This window comes from Bicyclus anynana, chromosome 23, assembly GCF_947172395.1.
Source record: "Bicyclus anynana chromosome 23, ilBicAnyn1.1, whole genome shotgun sequence".
Lineage (NCBI taxonomy): Eukaryota > Metazoa > Arthropoda > Insecta > Lepidoptera > Nymphalidae > Bicyclus > Bicyclus anynana.
The window spans coordinates 12,711,322-12,731,835 of NC_069105.1; the positions used below are offsets into that span (position 1 = coordinate 12,711,322).

At 36.4% G+C, this 20,514-nt stretch overlaps 1 protein-coding gene across 3 annotated transcripts in view; it reads left to right on the forward strand.

Moving 5' to 3' along the window:
• LOC112049775 (synaptotagmin-10) overlaps positions 1-5,420 on the forward strand; it is a 97,142-nt gene extending 91,722 nt beyond the window's left edge. For all 3 annotated transcript variants that reach the window (XM_052888769.1, XM_052888766.1, XM_052888767.1), the window contains one exon: positions 220-5,420. In XM_052888769.1, coding sequence (XP_052744729.1) covers positions 220-223 — 4 coding nt within the window. In that variant the 3' untranslated portion in view covers positions 224-5,420. The remainder of the gene's footprint in view (positions 1-219) is intronic.
• Positions 5,421-20,514: the final 15,094 nt, after the last annotated feature.

Below are 20,514 nucleotides of genomic sequence, written 5' to 3' on the forward strand. Positions count from 1 at the left end.
CCGTCTTTAAAGTGATCAGAAGGTAGTACAAACGATGTTATTTGTCGCTTTTTAGGGTATTTGTGTGATTTCGAAGTCGGTTGAATTTTTTTGTTATAAATATTTTATTTTATTTTTTAATTGAGAACCTCCTTCTTTTTTGGAAGTCGGTTAAAAATGGTTTTTAATGATAGAATATATAAATGCAATCAGATTATATATATTTCTACTCTTCCACAGATGAAGGGACTACCGTCTGCACACAGTTACAACATCGTCAAATAACCGAATTGCACGTGAAAGGTTAAGTTAAGGAGAATCTACTGGATTTTCTCGCGATGCCAAAGATTTAGCAGTAGGTGAATACGATTAGGAGGTAATGGTTGTATGTCCATTTACTGTAGAAGAGATATTAAAATGAATATTAAGTGATATCAAAGCGTAGAGGATATATTTATAAAAATTAGCTGTATCTGTTGAAGTAGAGATTTATATTATCCCTAATCATTTATCAATACTCTCTTTTAAACAGCATCTAAAAGCTGAAAGTTTCCTTTTCAGGTTTCAACTTATATATGATCTATTCGTTTGTTGTAGCATGTGAAATATGTAAACAATTCCTTAGATTCTGATTGTTTAAAATAAACATAAGTTAAAAATGTGTAACCCGTATAATTTATAGTAGAACTAGTGATTAGTCGATGGAGGTTTACTAGTAGTTAAAAAAAAATCATCATCGCCATTTTTCTAAAACCCTTTATATCTATCCACTTGTTGGTGTTTTTAAATTGTATTGTATATATATACTTTGTTTATTGTTACCGCCCTTTTTATTCCTATATACGTTTATAACTATATGATATTTATAATTTTATATATTAATCTTTATACGAAAAACGCACATCTCAAATTCAAGACTTGATCGTGTCATGTACATATAATTATAAGCTATCATTAGATTAAATAAATGTTGTAAGTTGTTGTCTTTTACAAAAAATAGAAAAACTTTTAAAATAAAAGAAAATATCATATAATATTACTAAAATATAATATATATAATATCAAACTTGCAATTTACATAATCTCATATCAAATGTCCTTCGACATGTAAACGTAAAAGAATTTATTGTAAAATTTAATGAGATTTTACAAAATTTATAAATATACAAATAATAATACTAATTATGTATTTGCAATGTGTGTAATTTTTGTTAAAATAATAATTATAATATGTCGAATGTTACAAACATTCTTTTGATGTCTGACAATAAGTAGTTGGATTTTGCACAAAAATTAAATAATACACAAGATGATTTTTTATTTCACTCGCACACTCAAAAATATTATCGCTTATAAAGTTCATAATATATCTATATAAGAGAAAATTGAAGCTTTAAATCGTATTAAAATAAATATTATATTTTAAAATATATATTGATCAATACTCAATATGGAATTATATTAAGTAAAATATGTGTATTAAAATATATAACTAAATTAATAATGTGTCTGCTTATCGTAGTTGATATTGAAACAAAATAAAATTAAGATAAATTCTTCTTTCAGATAAAAAAATGTTTGTTTATTATATTAGAACGGATACAATAATATTTCGAATATCTTTTATCAAATTGTATGTTGTTTTCAATGTCCAGTTTCATTTCGTAAACCTCTGGAATATATATAAAAAAATGTTATATGAAACCTATTTCCTGTATGATGAAGTAAAAATTTGGCTATCCTTCTCAATGTCCCTTCGCATCACCTTATTACTCATTTCGTAACTCATTACCAGCTTACTTCCCAATTCAAGCGTGCCCACAGAAGATTTACTAAAAAATGTAGGTCGATTAGTATTTCTGGGACTCTCGTGTGGAACGATATTCCTCAATGCATATATGATACAATGGGTTACAATACTCTTATAAACGTTATAAAAGCGCCAACGCTGGGTTTTAATGTATCGCTTTTTTAACTCTCGTGCGAATGAGGCTAATAGATTAGAATGTTGAGCGGTAACGAAAATGCGTGAACGAAATGCGTATGTTGAGATGGATGTGTGGCCTGACAAGAATGGATAAAACAAGGAATGATATAATATTTGAGGAAGTCTGAAAGTAGTGCCAGTGACAGAAAAATTGAGGAGTAAAAGGTGAGTTGGGCTTGGACATGCATTGCGGAGGGATGAAAGTCATATTGCTAGAAAGACACAGGAGGAGAGGAAGGCAAAGGAAGAGAGGAAATGGAAGGAAGTTGGTTGGAGTGTGTAAAAGAGGACATGTATGTAAGACTGCCGAGGGAGCGTAGCGGAGAAACGGATTAATGCGGAGCGTCGCGTACTGTGTCTGTCCACCGGAGCGGAGTTATAGACTATGTTAAATAAATAAATGTTAAATTTAATTAATTTAACCCCGCTCCACCGGTTTTATATGAATTTTTAAACTAGTTCGCAAGTCCCTGTCCACTTAAGGAGGAGTGGAGATTTTGTGCAATCCTACTGGTTAATATTTCTCTGATTCTTGGCTCCGCTGCCTCGCTCCTCTTCCACCGCTTGGAAGCCTAAAGGGAGTGGATGATGAGTTGACGAGTAATAGAGACGAATGGAGATAAGGGAAAGGAGATGATGATGATGGATATGATACAATACATACAATAGAAATTAGTCCCAAAAACTTCCTAGTATAGGTAATTTGGTTACACAAAATTTCCATTCTGTATAAAAAAAGTCAAAAATGTCTTTGCACAGTAATTCAATAAAACTTCCCTGGGGAGACCGTTTAGTGATGTTTGCTATCCATTAGCGAAGTTTAGCGAATATTTTAACAGTTTGACGTAAACAATACGTTTCAGTTGCGAACTTAATGGGCAAATATTGTAGTGGTGCAAATAGACTGGGCGTTCAACTAAAGATCTTAATTACTTTTGGGGCTAGAAAATACAATTTTTAATGATAATAACATTTTATTTTGTAGCTGTTTATATTTTTTAACAAAATAAATAATCCTGTTCCGATAAAGCAAACTCTGTTAATTGTATTTTATCATCTGTAGTAAAATAAAGTAGCAAAATAAATATTTCTAATCTTTCTTTTAATATTAACATCATCATTACTGTATGCCTGTAGTTTTGGAAAATAATGTAAACAGATAATTCAATAAATGTTATTTTGAGAGAATTGATTAATTAAAGTAATTTAATATCTGATCTTAAGTTTGTTTGCCGACAACATGTCCAAAGGTTACTCGTAATTAGTTTTTGTTACTACGTAAAAGCAAAGTTATAGGATATAGAATATAGATATAGAAATTCCTATAGCAACTTTCATTGTGAGTTACACTATTTACTGGTAGCATTAGTTAAAACGGTTTTATAAATATGCAGACAAGCTTTGTCTTGTTTAGATGTACATCTTTGGTGGAATAACAGCTTTATTTGATATTTTGTATTTATAAATTTCTTTATAAAACATCGTCGTCATCAACCCATATTCGGCTCACTGCTGAGCTCGAGTCTCCTCTCAGAATGAGAGGGGTTAGGCCAATAGTCCACCACGCTGGCCCAATGCGGATTGGCAGACTTCACACACGCAGAGAATGAAGATAATTCTCTGGTATGCAGGTTTCCTCACGATGTTTTCCTTCACCAATTGAAACACGTGATATTTAATTTCTTAAAATGCACACAACTGAAAAGTTGGAGGTGCATGCCCGGGACCGGATTCGAACCCACACTCTCCGGAATCGGAGGCAGAGGTCATATCCACTAGGCTATCACTGCTCTTATAAAACATATTTATTAAATATCATAAACAATAAATATTAGAGATCAAAATGGCGCCGAGTAGAGTCGTTTCGCTGGCAGTGTGATAAGGAATTTGGGGAGAATTTATGTTTGGACATAAAAGTGTAACACAAGATAATAGCGTATATTTTAATGACAACGTTGTTCCTTTTTTATAGCGAAAAATATCATGGGTTTCGTGTTTTGGAAATTGATATTTTGTTAAATAAAGAAACGTGGATAATGGATGTTTTTTCAACTGTTTTGGTTAATATATATTTATTATAGCTTTTAGCTAGATAGATACACCAGGGCATCTGTGGGTAAATGTTTGTGTTTGACATTCGTCATTGACGGCCTCCGTGGCGCAGTGGTATGCGCGGTGGATTTACAAAACGGAGGTCCTGGGTTCGACCCCCGGCTGGGCAGATTGAGATTTTCTTAATTGGTCCAGGTCTGGCTGGTGGGAGCCTTCGGCCGTGGCTAGTTACCACCTTACCGGCAAAGACGTACCACCAAGCGATTTAGCGTTCCGGTACGATGTCGTGTAGAAACCGAAAGGGGTGTGGATTTTCATCCTCCTCCTAACAAGTTAGCCTGCTTCCATCTTAGACTGCATCATTACTTACCATCAGGTGAGATTGTAGTCAAGGGCTAAATTGTAAAGAATAAAAAAGAAATCGATAGGTTTCGTAAGATGTCATTCCTATATTTTTTTTAGTTTTAAGACTTAACATTCTTAGAAAGAGATTCGTTATGTTCAGAAATTCTAGCAGTTTCTTAGGAAATTAGGTACTTCAAAATTAATTTTTGTTTGTGTTTTTAAGTTTAGATATTACACAAAATATAGCCTGCAGGTCAAAACTTCTGAAAAAAGAAATGAGGTACTTTTAATGCCCACTATGTTTATAACAATTTAATTAGGCTCTTTTTAGACACACGATATTTTATATGTGCTCTTTAGATTTGCTCCACCTTCAAAGATGTTAAAAACAAATAGATTTGCTTTTAGTAGAGCTGTACTGTATAAGTCTCAGCCATAATAGTAATTAACTGCGTCGTTTAGTTAATTAATAAGCTAAAGGAAAATCTGATATGTAATTAAAAACTGGTCTATTAATTTCAGCTCTACAACCAGTACTTGAGCAAAAGCGTCTAATTTAGTAAAATAACGGTTTAGATAAAATCAGTAACTTCAGTAATGCTGAATAAAACCTAATTACGGGAATAGACTCTCTAATAGAATAGAAAATCCGGCTTTTATTTTTTTGAGTTGTATTGTTATAAAATATTAATTTTAAGTTAAAGATTGGCGTGGTAAATATACAGCAAGTAGAGACAAGTTTGCTTTGCCAAAAAGAATGAATTTATTTAAATTTGATATATTTTAGATTGTTTTTATCATCTAATAAGGCAAATTTATAAATCGCTTGAACAAATGTAAGAAAGTATATTAAGTCTATTTGAGTTAGAGTAGGTTTTTCTGTCTGTTTTAAAAATGTTTCCTGTTTGCAAAGAAAATGTATTAAATTTGAGAGTACAATTTGCATGGATGATAGATTATTTTTGTATGATAACTTCGTACTTAACACTTTAGTCTGTATACTGTAAATCTGTGCTAATTTAAGTACTTGTACTGGTTTATGAATAAAATGTTGACATTTTTATATGGAACTTTTATTTCGAACCGATATTTTTCAACCAATTTTATTTTTTATTTTTATACCAATACTAGCAGACGCCGCGCGATTTCACCCGCGTGGTCATCGTTCCCGTAGGAAAATGGGGGTAATATATAGCCTATAGCCTTCCTCGATAAATGCTCTATCTAATACTGAAAGAATTTTTCAAATCGGACCAGTAATTCCTGATATTAGCGCGTTCAATCGAACAAACAAACTCTTCAGCTTTATAATATTAGTATAGTTTCCCGTTTGTCTCCCATTTAGTCAGAAAAGCCTACGTTATGAGTGAGGTACGAGAACAGTCCATCGGGCGGGGATCGAACTCACGACCTCTCAGTGTTTTAAATAAGGCGTCTTTACCGTTGAGCTATTGAGCCTTGAGTTCATAGGATGATAGATCATTGTATGTCCAGTGGTTAGCCTATGTCGCTTCTGATCTCCAGGGTCTGGTTACGAATCCATGATCAGGTCATGGAATATCTACTGAGCTTTTCATTCAAAGATATTTGTCATAAAAATTCTCAGGAGTTGAAAAGTTGATCAACACTCGCTGGCAGGATGGTTACACTAATAAAAAAGAAAATGTTTGTGTGTGTACTTACTTTGTTAACTTCGCGCAAAACTACTAAACTGATTTGGCTGTAATTTGCAATGTAGATAGTTAATACCCTGAATATCATCGTCATCAACCCATATTCGGCTCACTACTGAGCTCGAGCCTCCTCTCAGAATGAGAGGGGTTAGGCCAATAGTCCACCACGCTGGCCCAATGCGGATTGGCAGACTTCACACACGTAGAGAATGAAGATAATTCTCTGGTATGCAGGTTTCCTCACGATGTTATCCTTCACCGATTGAGACACGTGATATTTAATTTCTTAAAATGCACACAACTGAAAAGTTGGAGGTCCGGATTCGAACCCACACCCTCCGAAATCGGAGGCAGAGGTCATATCCACTGGGCTATCACTGCGCTCTATATACCGGATACTTTATATCTCTAAGGTTTCAGCGGGATTTATGTAACGGAATTTCACGCGAACGGTCGTCGCTAGTAGAATAAATATATGCGGATACGATACGGCTTACTTTGAAGCTATAGTCTGGCAAATTCATTGATAAAACTCCCATGATATGCGGGCGACAGGGGGAAAGTATGCGCGTGTGTAAATTGTGCATGCGGGGAAGTAACGTGCATCAGTCTTGGGTTTTTCATTCATTGCTACATGTCACCCGGCCCACGCGCATCATCGGGAGTGTTGTGAACGAAGTTGCCAAGATATAGTGATTTGAACTAAACCCAAAGTAAGAGTCTCCTCTCATGAGAGGTCTGCATGCAGGTTTCCTCACGATGTTTTTCCTTCACCGTTTGAGACACGTGATATTTAATTTCTTAAAATGCGCACAACTTCACATAAATTAAAATAAAATTAAGAAATAAAACAATAATAAAATCTAATTTATTTGGAGACTAATATGTAATGTTAAAACTGTTACAAACTAACACAAACTCGGTTACGTGTAGCGGTTAAGTTGATTAGGCCGTTGGTAATTCATCAAACAATGGTCAGCTCTCTCTGTTACAGTATTACGTAATTATAGCACTGTAATCACAATTGTCTGAATATGTCTCACGATATAATTATCATCATATATTCGGCTCACTAGTCTGCCAATCCACATTGGGCCAGCGTGGTGGACTATTGGCCTAACCCCTCTCATTCTGAGAGGAGACTCTAGCTCAGCAATATCTCAGGGTTAGGTCAATAGTCCACCACGCTGACTCGATGCGGATTGGCAGACTTCACACACGCAGAGAATTAAGAAAATTCTCTGGTATGCAAGTTTCCTCACGATGTTTTCCTTCACCGTTTGAGACATGTGATATTTAATTTGTTAAAATGCAAATGAAAAGTTGGAGGTGCATGCCCTGGACCGGATTCGACACTGGGCTAACACAGCTCTCTAATTCTGTACACATGTATGGAATATACAGGACAATATAAGTATGCTCCGCATTAGCTAGCCGGTGTAAATGTCTAACATTGAGGTTCTTGTCAGAAGACTGAGCTTGTTAAAACCATGAAGCAGCAGAAGATCTCTTCAAACTATTATGATGGACAAGATTGCAGGCTAAAAAGGAGTAGGAAGAAGGAAGAAGTCCTGGCTACGAAACTTTTGGCAGTGGACTGGCATAAAACAGTCTAAGAACTTTTCCGCCTAGCCATGGACAAGAAGAAATTTAGAAAGCTGACTTATACTCATTAATGGAGAGGCACTTAAAGAAGACACACACACATTCCTACACACTCCTGAACTGGAACAACTTTGATGATATTTTATGTACTAGCCGACGCCCGCGACTTCGTCCGCGTGAAACTCGATGTATACTTTTAACTACCCCTATCCTGCCCCTACCCTACCCCTACCCTAACCCTAGTTTACCCCTAGCCTACCCCTAGCCTACCCCTACCCCTACCCTACTCCTACCTACCCCTACCCTACTTTTCTGGTTGATTTTTTACACCTTGTGTCCGAAAAACCCAAATATCTTACCTAACCCTATTTTTTTCCAAAATAAAATTTAGCCTATGTTACTTGTAGCTTTCGAATGATGAAATAATTTTTAAAATCGGACCAGTAGTTTTTAAGCCTGTTCATTACAATCGAACAAACAAACATACAAACAAAGTTTTCCTCTTTATAATATTAGTATAGATAATTCAATACATATAAAAAAATTAAAGTGCCTTTTTTATTTTTATTCTTTACAAGTTAGCCCTTGACTACAATCTCACAAGTGATGATGCAATCTATGATAGAAGCTGGCTAGTTTTTTAGGAGGAGGATTAAATCCACACCCTTTTCGGTTTCTACACGACATCGTACCGGAATGTGAAATGGCATGGCGGTACGTCTTTGCTGGTAGGGTGGTCCACAACCGGACCTGGACTTTTTAGGGTTCCTCGTAGACTACCCCCCCAAAAATGTCATAAATTTCAACGCACGGTAGATTTACGCAATGGATGCACTTCGATTCAGCTCTATAAGTTGTATTTAAGATCAAACGATTAGCAGGCACGTGCCATCCAAGTCTAGGATATAAACTTATAAAGGAACGCAGAACGCAGGTTGAGCGAATAACTTCCAACTTGCACATAACTGCAATCTGTGATCGGTTCAAGTATCAAAGCGGGCGAAACTCATCAAGTTCCTCTAACTACAACAGTTATGAAGATTACAGGTTGAGCCGATCTAAATTATTAGCACGCTAAACAACGAAATAGAGCTTAATCTATACTAATAATAATAACATGCTCCCGACCGACTTTTTTTTTTTTTTTCGGTCACGGCGGCTAATCTCGTAATGAGATTAGCCATGTACGCATGAGATATTATAGTGCACAAGTGTATGCGCAAGCACAGGTGCACTCTCTCTTCCCTTACTCTCGAAATCCGATGGGACGGCAGACCGACACGACCGGTGAGAGATCAGGCGTAGGACCGACGGCTTCACGTGCTCTCCGAGGCACGGGGGTGTACTAACACCGCCAACTTCCCAACTCCAGGCTGCTATTAAGATTTTCCTTGTAAGAAAAATCCCAATTTGTTTTTGTTGGCCTGACCCGGGATTCGAACCCTGGACCTCATTGTCCGTAGCTGAACTAGCTAACCAGCAATGAGGCAGTTGACCAAAAAAATCTATACTAATACTATAAATGCAAAGGCTACTTTTTATCCCTAAAATAAAAAGAGAAGGGGCTTGAAATAGGGGTTGAAAGTTTGTATGGAAAGTCGATAACAATAGCCAAGCTGAAGTAGCAATGGGCAGGTCACATAGTTCGAAGAACCGATGAACTTCCGACCGCTTGGTTCACGTTCCCGGAGGAATACGGAAATAATATATAGCTTTTAGCCTTCCTTGATAAATGGGCTATCTAACACTGAAAGAATATTTCAAATCGGAGCAGTAGTTCCTGAGATTAGCGCGTTCAAACACACAACCAAACAAACTCTTCAGCTTTATAATATTAGTATAGAGATGTCGTCTCAAGTACATTAGGCAAATGGTACTTAGAAAAGAAGAATAATAACGGAGTAACCCATTAATATTCCTTAAATTTAAAAAAAAATATATTTTGTGATTTAATTTTGTTATTGTATCTAATTTAATTATTTAGTCTTATTGTAATGGAGTTGTCCTGAAATAATGGAAATCTATACTTTTCCATTTCATTGTGTGTTGAATCACAATGAAACCCATTTAGCCGTTCAACGTGAATAATGAAGCTAAGAATAACTTTCTATTTTAAGATAAACATCCACCCACTCATGAGTTTACTGTCGACCTAGAGGTTACTAAACTATTTTTTTCATTAGTATTTCAAAAATCACCTTCAATCAAATTCAATTTTATTTTTATTAATATTATTTCATTGACTATTTTTTCTGACATTTAGATTCTTCTAAATCATCGAACCTACGTCTTTCTAACCAACGCAAGTTCAATTTCAGATGAAATATATAGATAGTTACATAAATTGCTCATTTAAAGGTCTTAATCATCATCATTATAAGTCGATGGACGTCCACTGCTAGACATAGGCCTCTTACATGGCCTTTCAAGCACAACGGTCTCAAGCAACCAGTATCCAGCGGCTCCCTGCAACCCGCTTAATGTCCTCGGTCCACCTAGTGGGGGGTCGACCAACACTGCTCTTTCCGGTGCGGGGTCTCCATTCCAGCATCTTGGGAACACAACGTCCAACGGCTCTTCGAACTATGCCTGCCTATTGCCACTTCATCAACAGCAGTCAAACTGTAGAGGAAAACACACACAAACACAACACACAAAATCTAACACAGCAACACAAAATCTAATGAAATTTAAGAGAAATCAAGAACAAAAGAAAGTAATAATTAGGCCGTTGTCAGACATTTTCAATATAACAATAACCTTCCACTTGTTTCATGTTTGCCATTGCAGTCCATTGTCTTCTAGCAATATGTATAAGCTCACACCAACGGAATTTCGAAGGTATATAAACTTCGTTTTCCTGCTGGATCTGGCCATACAGCTTTTACAGGAGTGAGTCCTTTGGTCTGTTGATCTAGCGATATGGCCAACCCATCTCCCACTTTAGTTTTTGTTCTCGTTTTACCGCATCTAAAAAATATAAATCATCATTATCAACCCATATTCGGCTCTCTGCTGAGCTCGAGTCTCCTCTCAGAATGAGAGGGGTTAGGCCAATAGTCCACCACGCTGGCCCAATGCGGATTGCCAGACTTCACACACGCAGAGAATTAAAAAAATCAGGTATGCAGGTTTCACTGTTTGAGACACGTGACATTTAAATTCTTAAAATGCACACAAAGTTGGAGGTGCATGCCCCGGACCGGATTCAAACCCACACCCTTTCGGTATCCGGTCATATCCAATGGCTATCACGGCATAAAAATCTATATACGGTACACATAAACACAACGGTACACCGGTATTTAGCGTCAGCGTCGGTAGTTAAAAAGGATTCAGTGTTTCTCGTTACTTAAAGAAACCCGATACACAGCCGTTTTGGAACTTTTGTTAACAAGGTCGGAAGGTTTTTTTGCAAGGAAACTAGATATTTCTTTGACATCAGAGACGAACTGAAAATAGACACGATTGTTCCATTTTTCTTTACATTCAGGACACTAGAACATTTTCAGATCATTACATAAATCGGTGGAAATGAAAAATTATACTAAGCGACATTACAGAGGAACTGTTTAAAGTATTACTTTTTCACACAAGTCTCATAATTCGACCAAGACCGATTCGACCTGGAAACCACACTCTTAAACGTAAACATTATTTAATTAATCAAAAAATTTATTAATATATGTTATTTTTTTACCAATATGAATGACTATGTATGTCGGCTCACTGTTAAACACGAGTCTCCTCTCAGAATGAAAGGGGTTTGGCCTTAGTCCACCACGCTGGTCCATTGCGGATTGCCAGACTTCCCACACGTAGAGAATTAAGAAAATTCTCAGGAATGCAGAAATCGTTCAATCAGACATTTCGTACCCTTAGAGCCATTAAAGCTCGTTTGTAACGTTTCGTTTAGTACCACTTACTAAATAAGACAGGCCAATATCACGATGGATTCGTAAAAGGTAAATCACTGTTTCAGTAAACAAAGTTATACCAGCCTTAATGATTGTTAACCATTATAATATGGCACTGACAGAAGAAAATACTAAAGCGAGAGATCTTAAAAGGTTTCCTGTTTATAAATTCAACGTTTAGAAAATTTTTCAATGAAAATTGTGTACTTTGAAATACATCCATTGTTAACCTAAACAACGTCAATTATCGTCTACGACAGTGTATTGTCTGTTCCAATTATAAAGCCACCTACGCAGCCTTCCAGCATCTATTCTCTCGGAGCTATTTATATAGCAACGTTCGCGTATCTATAAATAGGACAAGGATGCGACCTTGGATACAAGTAGGTCACCCGGCTCCGAGGTTGATATTGAACTTGGGGTGATGTATCTCAGAATGCTTTTGAATCGAATCAAGCTGCCATAAAGGTTGCTTTGTCAAAGGGTCAAAGGGTAACAAGCATTCGACCATTGGATATTCACAGAGTGTGAGAGTTAATACATACCAGGAATACAGAGGAACAAATTAAACACAAAGTAACTGTTACCTAGTATTACAGAATCCTACTCAGTGTGGGAATTAACGCTTTGGTGGACATTATACTCGTAAATAGTTGCAAGCTGATATGTTGTAATAAAGCCTTCCATGCAGAAAGTTTAGGTTTGACGGCCTCAATGGCGCAGTGGTGTGTGCGGTGGGTTTATAAGACGGTGGTCCTTCCTTTTTAACCGACTTCAAAAACCGATTTAAATAATTCTTTTTTTGTTTGAAACCCTGAGGAGGTCCCATTGGTACCATTTCAGGATCTGATGATGGGAACCTGGAGAAATCGAGGGGAACTTTCTAAAATCGTAAGGGAAAAACACTTTGACGGCCTCAGTGGTGCAGTGGTGTGTGCGGTGGGTTTATAAGACGGTGGTCCTGGGTTTAAAGCTCGACTGGGCCGATTGAGGCTTTCTTAATTTTGCTAGTTACCACCCTACCGGCAATGACGTACCGCGAAAAGCATCATTGCGGTACGATGTCGTGTAGAAACCGAAAGACGTGTGGATTTAATCCTCCTCCTAACAAGTTAACTTCCATCTTAGATTGCATCATCATTTACCATCAGGTGAGATTTTAGTCAAGGGCTAACTTGTAAAGAATAAAAAAAAAACATAAATAGTAGCAAGCATATCAGCTTGCTACTATTAAAGTCTCCATTCAGAATGAGAGGGGATAGTCCACCACACTGGCCCAATGCGGATTGGCAGACTTCACACACGCAGAAATTTGAGAAAATTCTCTGGTATGCAGGTTTCCTCACGATATTTTCCTTCACCGTTTGAGACACGTGATATTTAATTTCTTAAAATGCACACAACTGAAAAGTTAGAGGTGCATACCTCGGACCGGATTCGAACCCACACCCTTCGGAATCGGAGGCAGAGGTCATATCCACTGGGCTATCACGACTGTTTACTAGACTATCACGGCTGTTTAAACTTGTACGTCTCCTAATTTAGGCTTCCATCTTAGACTGAATCGTCACTTAACATTGTACCCATGCGTCAGGTCGATTCTCTTTCTATAAACACTAACGCTAAAAATGTGTGGCAATGACATTTGCTATAGACAGGTTAAGTGATCAAGTTATCGAACAGATGTGTGATTCCCATACATTGTTTTAGTTATCGAAGCGTTAGCGTTTGTAGAAACTGGATCGACGTGTCACGTGGGTACCCTGGTTATATCGTAGTCAAGGGTTAACTTAACATTAAATAAAAAGAAATGAATTTATAGAAACATTATTTCATTTCTCACAACAATTAACCTGTAAACAGTATTTCATTTCTCATAACAATTTACCTGTAAACAGTACTAACTACTCAGTAGCGTGTGCTTTGATCTAAAATAACATTTTAAAATCAATACAACTGTGCACCGTAGCGGGCTACCTTGGAGTAGACAATTGTAGTATTAAATCTATATGAGGCCAGTGGTAGTGACCATAGTTTCAAGATTCCTAGACGTTTCTTATTTTTTTTTACCAAAGAGTTGGACGTCTATTTGACTCTCAGACGAATTATATCGGGACCTGCCTCGCTAAACGTTACCCTTCTGTCAAAGTATAAGATCAGGTAGCAAATACAAGGTAACTGTTGTAAACCGTTAAAGAGTTCTCTCGTGTGTGTTTCGGCTCCATCATCAGATCGACTCCAGACCTTCATCTAGTTGTAGTGCAATACGATTTTAGAAAGTTTCCCACGATGTCTCCAGGATCCCATCATCAGATCCTGAAATGGTGACAAAGGGACCACCTCAGAAGTATACCCTATCAAACAAAAAAATAATTGTTCAAATCGGTTCTACCGTCTTCGAGTAATGAGGTAACATACATACAAAACAAAACATACAGTCGAATTCAGAACCTCCTCCTTTTTTTAAAGTCGGTTAAAAAGGAATTAACTGGGAAACGCTACCAACCGCATACTTACGTAAGGTATAGAAATGTGAAATGTAATGGACTCAGGGCAGTCTCATTATCATTCTGAATGCATTACAGTATTGTAAACAAAATGTTCCATTTTTCAGGAGAGTAGGGTTTTCCGATTGTTTTGTCACACTACAAGTTTCGGAAAACATCCAAAATATATTTTAGTGCGAAAACTAGTGAAAATCTCCCATTTTTCCACCAATCTGCTGTTTTTAAGTTACCCTAGTAGAGAAGGAAGTCGACCTTCTTAAGGCCACAACTCGTTGGTTCATTAAAAATATACGCAAATTGCTTTAAGCGGCCTTTTCCTATTTTATTTCCTTATTTTTCTGCATTGATTTTATCGATCGTCGATTGTAAATGAAAAATGAAATGAATTATGAAAAAAAAACTTGCTGAATATATGAAGCTACGCCAAAAACACGTGACGATAAATTGAATTATGTTGAATGAATGTTTTTTAATAGAATGGTTTTGGAATTTATGGCGAACTTAGAGGTTCGCCAACCAACTCGCCCGCCAACCCTCATTGGAGCAGGGTGGGTTTATGCCCCATATTCCCTCTTCTATAAGGAGGAAGGCCTGAGTAGGTAGGCCGCTAAAAATAGGCTACTAATAATAATGAAATCAGAGATTCAATATATTTTAAAAAGAAGCTTGATGACATATTCGTACACATTTATTAGATTCGTGTATAAAATTCGTCATCATAATTATCATTATCAACCCATATTTGGCTCACTGCTGAGCTCGAGTCTCCTATTCGAATGAGAGGTTAGGCCAATGTCCCAATGCGGATTAGCAGACTTCACACACAACATTTATGTGCGAAAGTATATTTCTTGATCTTTCAATTTAAAACTTTTAAATATTTAATTTCCTATCTCTTACAGAGCCTTTGATAAGAATCAGCAAAGAGGATTAAAGGCACATTATAATATACATCTTGAAGTTAGAAAGTCACTTCCGGATTATATTAAAACGTGAAGTCGTTTGGTTATAAGGTAGATACCACTGTAAGGATAAAAGCGGATAATTTTTATCCCTAGTTATTTTGAAGAATGGGGATGATAACAAGGTTTGAATATATTGACTTTTATAAGTCATTTAGCTGATGCCACGTGGTTTCACCCGCATGGTTCCCGTTCCCGTGAGAATACAGGGATAATATAGTATAGCCTACAGCCTTCCTCGATAAATGGGCTATCTAACACTGAAAGAATTTTTCAAATCGGACCAGTAAGTAGTTCCTGTGATTAGCGCGTTCAATCAAACAAACAAACTATCCAGCTTTATAATATTAAGTATAGATAATACATTATTATTAACTAAATAATACATTAAACACCAAGCCTATCGGGATGTTTGTAAATTAAATAAGGTTATAAAAATTCAAAATCGATGAAAAACTTTTAACTTTTATTATGAGAAAAACTTTCAACTTTTATATTAAAATTTATAGGAAAATTTTTAGCTTCCTTACATACAATGTGACTTTTTCATTACATTTGCATATAATCCCACAAATAGCAAAGATATATTTGTAATTTTTTTTTAAACGCCCATACAAATCTAGCGATCCCTTGTACGTGTATTGAGAATTTTTTAGCGATTCGTGGCAGCGCCGCAAATATGACCCTTTAAATTTCTGTAGCTCAGAAAGCAAAAATCGTAGATACCCTGTTACTTCTACAAAACTTTACTAATAGCATACTCATAATCACAGTAATATTATAAAGGCTTATATGAATATTATAAAGAATATAATATTTATTATAAAGAAAGAAAATTTCTGTGAAAGTGTGTAAGTGTGAATGTTTGTTCCTCCTATGCTATGCAATATGATTTGGCTGAAATAAAGTAGGAAATAGAGTTTACTCTGGATTAACACATACGTGAAAAACAGAGCCGTGATAGCCTAGTGGATATGACCTCTGCCTCCGATTCCGGAGGGTGTGGGTTCGAATCCGGTCCGGCGCATGCACCTCGAACTTTTCAGTTGTGTGCATTTTAATAAACTAAATATCACGTGTCTCAAACGGTGAAGGAAAAACATCTTGAGCAAACCTGCATACCAGAGATTTTCTTAATTCTCTGCGTGTGTGAAGTCTGCCAATCCGCATTGGGCCAGCGTGGTGGACTATTAGCCTAACCCCTCTCATTCTGAGAGGAGACTCGAGCTCAGTAAGCCGAATATGGGTTGATAATGATGAACATGATGAAAAACAGAATTCCACACACATACATCTTTCTTATCTACACAAAAATTCCATTCTAAAATCGCTCTTCTAGCTTAATATGGTTACAGCCGGAACCTTGAACGCCAGCGTGACCTCATTATATAGACCCAAAGGGCCGATACGATGGAGATTATCAGAACTGAGAACAGGGCAAAGGACCCTAACTAATTAAATTGTTGAGGAAATCGTTAAACTTTAGAACAACGACGGAAAAGCACCTTACTTTTGTAATAATTATCTAAATATAATGAGACATAACAAACATTAAAACTAATTACCAAAAACGAAATTACGAGGGGCTAGTCGAACTAAAACTCACTTTTGCCGTGAAATGTATTCACTTTGTAATTTTTTTATATTTTTAACAAGTTAGCCCTTGACTACAATCTCACCTGATGGTAAGTGATGATGCAATGTACGATCTAGAAGCTGGCTAACTTGTTAGGAGGAAGATGAAATCCACACCCCTTTCGGTTTCTACACAATACCGGAACGCTAAATCGCTTGGCGGTACGTCTTTGTCGTTAGGGTAAACTAGTCAAGGGTAACTAGCCTCGGCCGAAGACTCCCCAGACCTGGACCGATTAAGAAAACCTTATTCGCTCCAGCCGGAAATCGGAGCCAGGACCACTTGTAAATCAACCGCGCATACCACTGCGCCACGGAGGCCGTCAAATTAAAAGACTAGGGAGGCAATTCAAAAAAGGTTATTTGCAAAATTGGGGGATAAACTTTGGTGCTGCAGCTAAACATAATGTCATCATTAAAAAAATTACAGTAAAAAATTTAATACAAAAATAATCGGTCTATATCTAAGCTAATATACAAAATTTATAACAGATTAGTTGATATGTAGAGGAGATGAATGACATGATTTTGTTTTACCGAGATACCTACAACATGAAAACTCCATCTCAGAAATAACGTAACTCTACGCAGACGAAGTTGCGGATATCCGTTTTAAATTCAATAAAATTTCCGTAACCGTTTGCCGGTACTTTGCAGACTAGAAAACCTTTTTCAAGAAAAATACTTGGAGGGTTTTTTACAATGTAACTTTGATCAAAGCGTTGCGTAAAAAATGGTCGTATTGATCACATAACGGATACCGGAGTCTCAAAAAGCTCCGGATCTCCTCAGGAAAGATCCGTGTGATCACAACAAGACGTACAATGGGGTGTACCTGAGTAGGTACGCCCAAATGTACCTATACCGATCCTGACAATCGTGGCTTTGTTTGGCAAACAATATGTTCGCTATAAAGTACTTTTTTTCTGATTTTATTTTCTTCTGCTCTGGATTATTTTTTGAAAGCTTTCAGCTTGATTTATAATCTGTGGAGGTTTTGATGTAATGTTAAGAGTGAGGATTTTTCTGAAGTTTTGTGTACATTAATTCATGCAATTCCATTCAATTTATTCTTTAGTTTGCAAACATGTGCAGAGGACAATTCAAAATTTAAACAATGTGTAGCTTATAAGCATGTAAAATTATTAAATAAAACAATTACTTAAGTAATTATTCATTTTATTTATATGGTGTAATGTAAGAATGCCTGACAATGGTAAGTTTATTAATTGATTCGATTTTTTAATTTGGAAAATGATGAAACTAACACCTACAGTAAAGGTAAAAATTCATCGCCTACAGCAGAAAAACACTTTAGACCAGGCTTCCTTGTGTCCATCAAGCTGAGACTTAAGTAGTCCTAAGACTTGTGTCTACAGGCAATTTCCACCCGTACCCTATTTACCCTTTATATTTATGGTTAAGAAAAAAATGAGAAAGATAGAGAAAAACTAAAATAATTACATTTAACTTATCACGAAATTGGTTCTCAACAGGGAGACGTATGCCCAGCGATTTAGCGTTACGGTACGATACCGCGTAGCAATCGTCAGAGGTAAAAAAGAGCCCGGTTCCATTTTAAGCCAAAATTTAAATACTTTAAATAGTAATTTAATTTAAATAGTTTAAGTAGCTTTAAATAGTTTAAAAAACTAAAAAACAAGCTTTTAGCACGCACTAAAAGTTATAAATATTGAAGAATTAAGTCAGATGACTACTTTTTTCGTATTCCTGACAGCAAACCCTTTCATTTGATGTCCATATCATAGGGGATTTCAAATAGCCAGTCCGCCATCTTGAGGAGGCCACCATATTGGATTTGTAATGACGTTTCATGTATTATCATCAGAACTCAGAGCGTGTGCAAAATTTCATCCTAATGGAAAACCTGGAAGTGGGTCAAATTAAGATTTGTATACCTATATAGTTACAAGTGATTGGGGAGGCCGCCATATTGGATTTGTAATGACGTTTTTAAGCTAGCCATGTATTATCATCAGAACTCAGAGCGTGTGCAAAATTTCATCTTAATCAAAGACCGGAAAGTGGGTCAAATTAAGATTCCAAGATTTTCTAACATACCTAATTACAAGTGAAGCTAATATAAAGAGTATAAAAAAGGCTATACTGAATTCGCGCCTCGTGTCGCAAATGAATCTCAACTAACAACTGAGAGCTTCGTATACGTAACTTATTATCATATTTGTTGTTATTTTGTTGTTCCGTTGTTATTGAACGCACTAATGCGCGCAAAGCCTTAACAACAAACAAATTCCTACACGTGTCGTCCCTGTCGCCGGGTAAGCCCTTTAATGTATTATGTACATTACCCGAACATAAAACCCGGACGGAAAATAGTGTAGGGGTGAATAAATCTGCTTTACAGTGACAGATGGCTTCCTCTGTGAAATAAAAAACGATTTTACACCGTTAGTAGATTATACCTTGCTGTGGCTTTGGCATTTCCAATATCGTAGCGTAGAGAGGATTATTTTCTGTATTGCTGGAAATTGTAAACGTATGTTAGTTGTGCAACATTAATGATTACTATCAACGATCTTAATATATCCTCTTTGCTATTTAAAAATAAAAAATATTCTTCTACACCCATTCCGTAATCTTTTTTTAAATTTTCAATTTTTTACAAGACTACAATCTCACCTTATGGTAAGCGATTATGTAATCTAAGATGGAAGCGGGCTAACTTGTTAGGAGGATGAAAATCCACGCTCCTGTCGGTTCACGACATTGTACCGAATGCTACATCGCTTAGCGGTACGTCATTGCCGGTAGGATGGTAACTAGCCACGGGCGAAGCCTCCAGCCAAATTTGGACCAATCACGAAAACCTCATTCATCCCAGCCGGGGATCGAAGCCAGGACTTAATAAATTGGACTGCGATGATATCAGAATCCCGATTCCTTTACGATTAGTAGAAAATGTCGTATTCGTAAATTCGTAATGCAAAAAAATATATTCCTAAACTTGTTTTTGTAAACTGAAGAGAATCACCTAAGCTAAAGTACACAAGGCCCTAACTTCCGCGTTTCTGTTTTTATAATTTTTATCCTTAACTTGTTTCGTTACAAATAAAACAGGGAAATAAAATAAATATAATAAGAGAGTCTCTTGCTTATGAAAACGGAGAGTATGTCAAATAAACAGAGACATAAAAATTGAAACGGAAAGAATAAAATCAACATTCGTACCGCAACCGACGTTGGAACTATTTTCAATCAAAACAAAAATCTCTACGGAGAGAGTGGTTCTGGGAATCTAATGGAGCAAATATCCGTCGTAGTCTGCAATAGCCAGATCTACCTTATTTTTTGTTTAAATCTTATATAAGTTTGTTAGGGCATGCTCCTACGAGTACCATAACTAACGAAAATCTCAACGGATAGAGAATCTAACGGAGCAAATACTCGTCGTAGAATTAGTCTGCAACAGCCAGATCTACCTAATTTTTTGTTTAAAACCTTATATAAGTTTGTTAGGGCATGCTCCTACGAGTACCATAACTAAAGAAAATCTCAACGGATAGAGTGGTTCTGGGAATCTAATGGGGCAAATATCCGACGTAGAATTAGTCTGCAACAGCCTGATCTACCTATTTTTTGTTTAAAACCGTATCTAAGTTTGTCAGGGCATGGGCCTACGAGTACCATATGTAAGTATGGTAGCCAAATAAGGACCTTGGTGGCGTTTTAACTTAGCAGGTTTTAAGGATCCATCAATTGATTGTTATATATAGACCACCACACTGGCCCAATGCGGATTGGCAGACTTTATACACGCAGAGAATTCATTTATGGATTTACACACGCAGAGAATTAAATAAATTCTTTGGT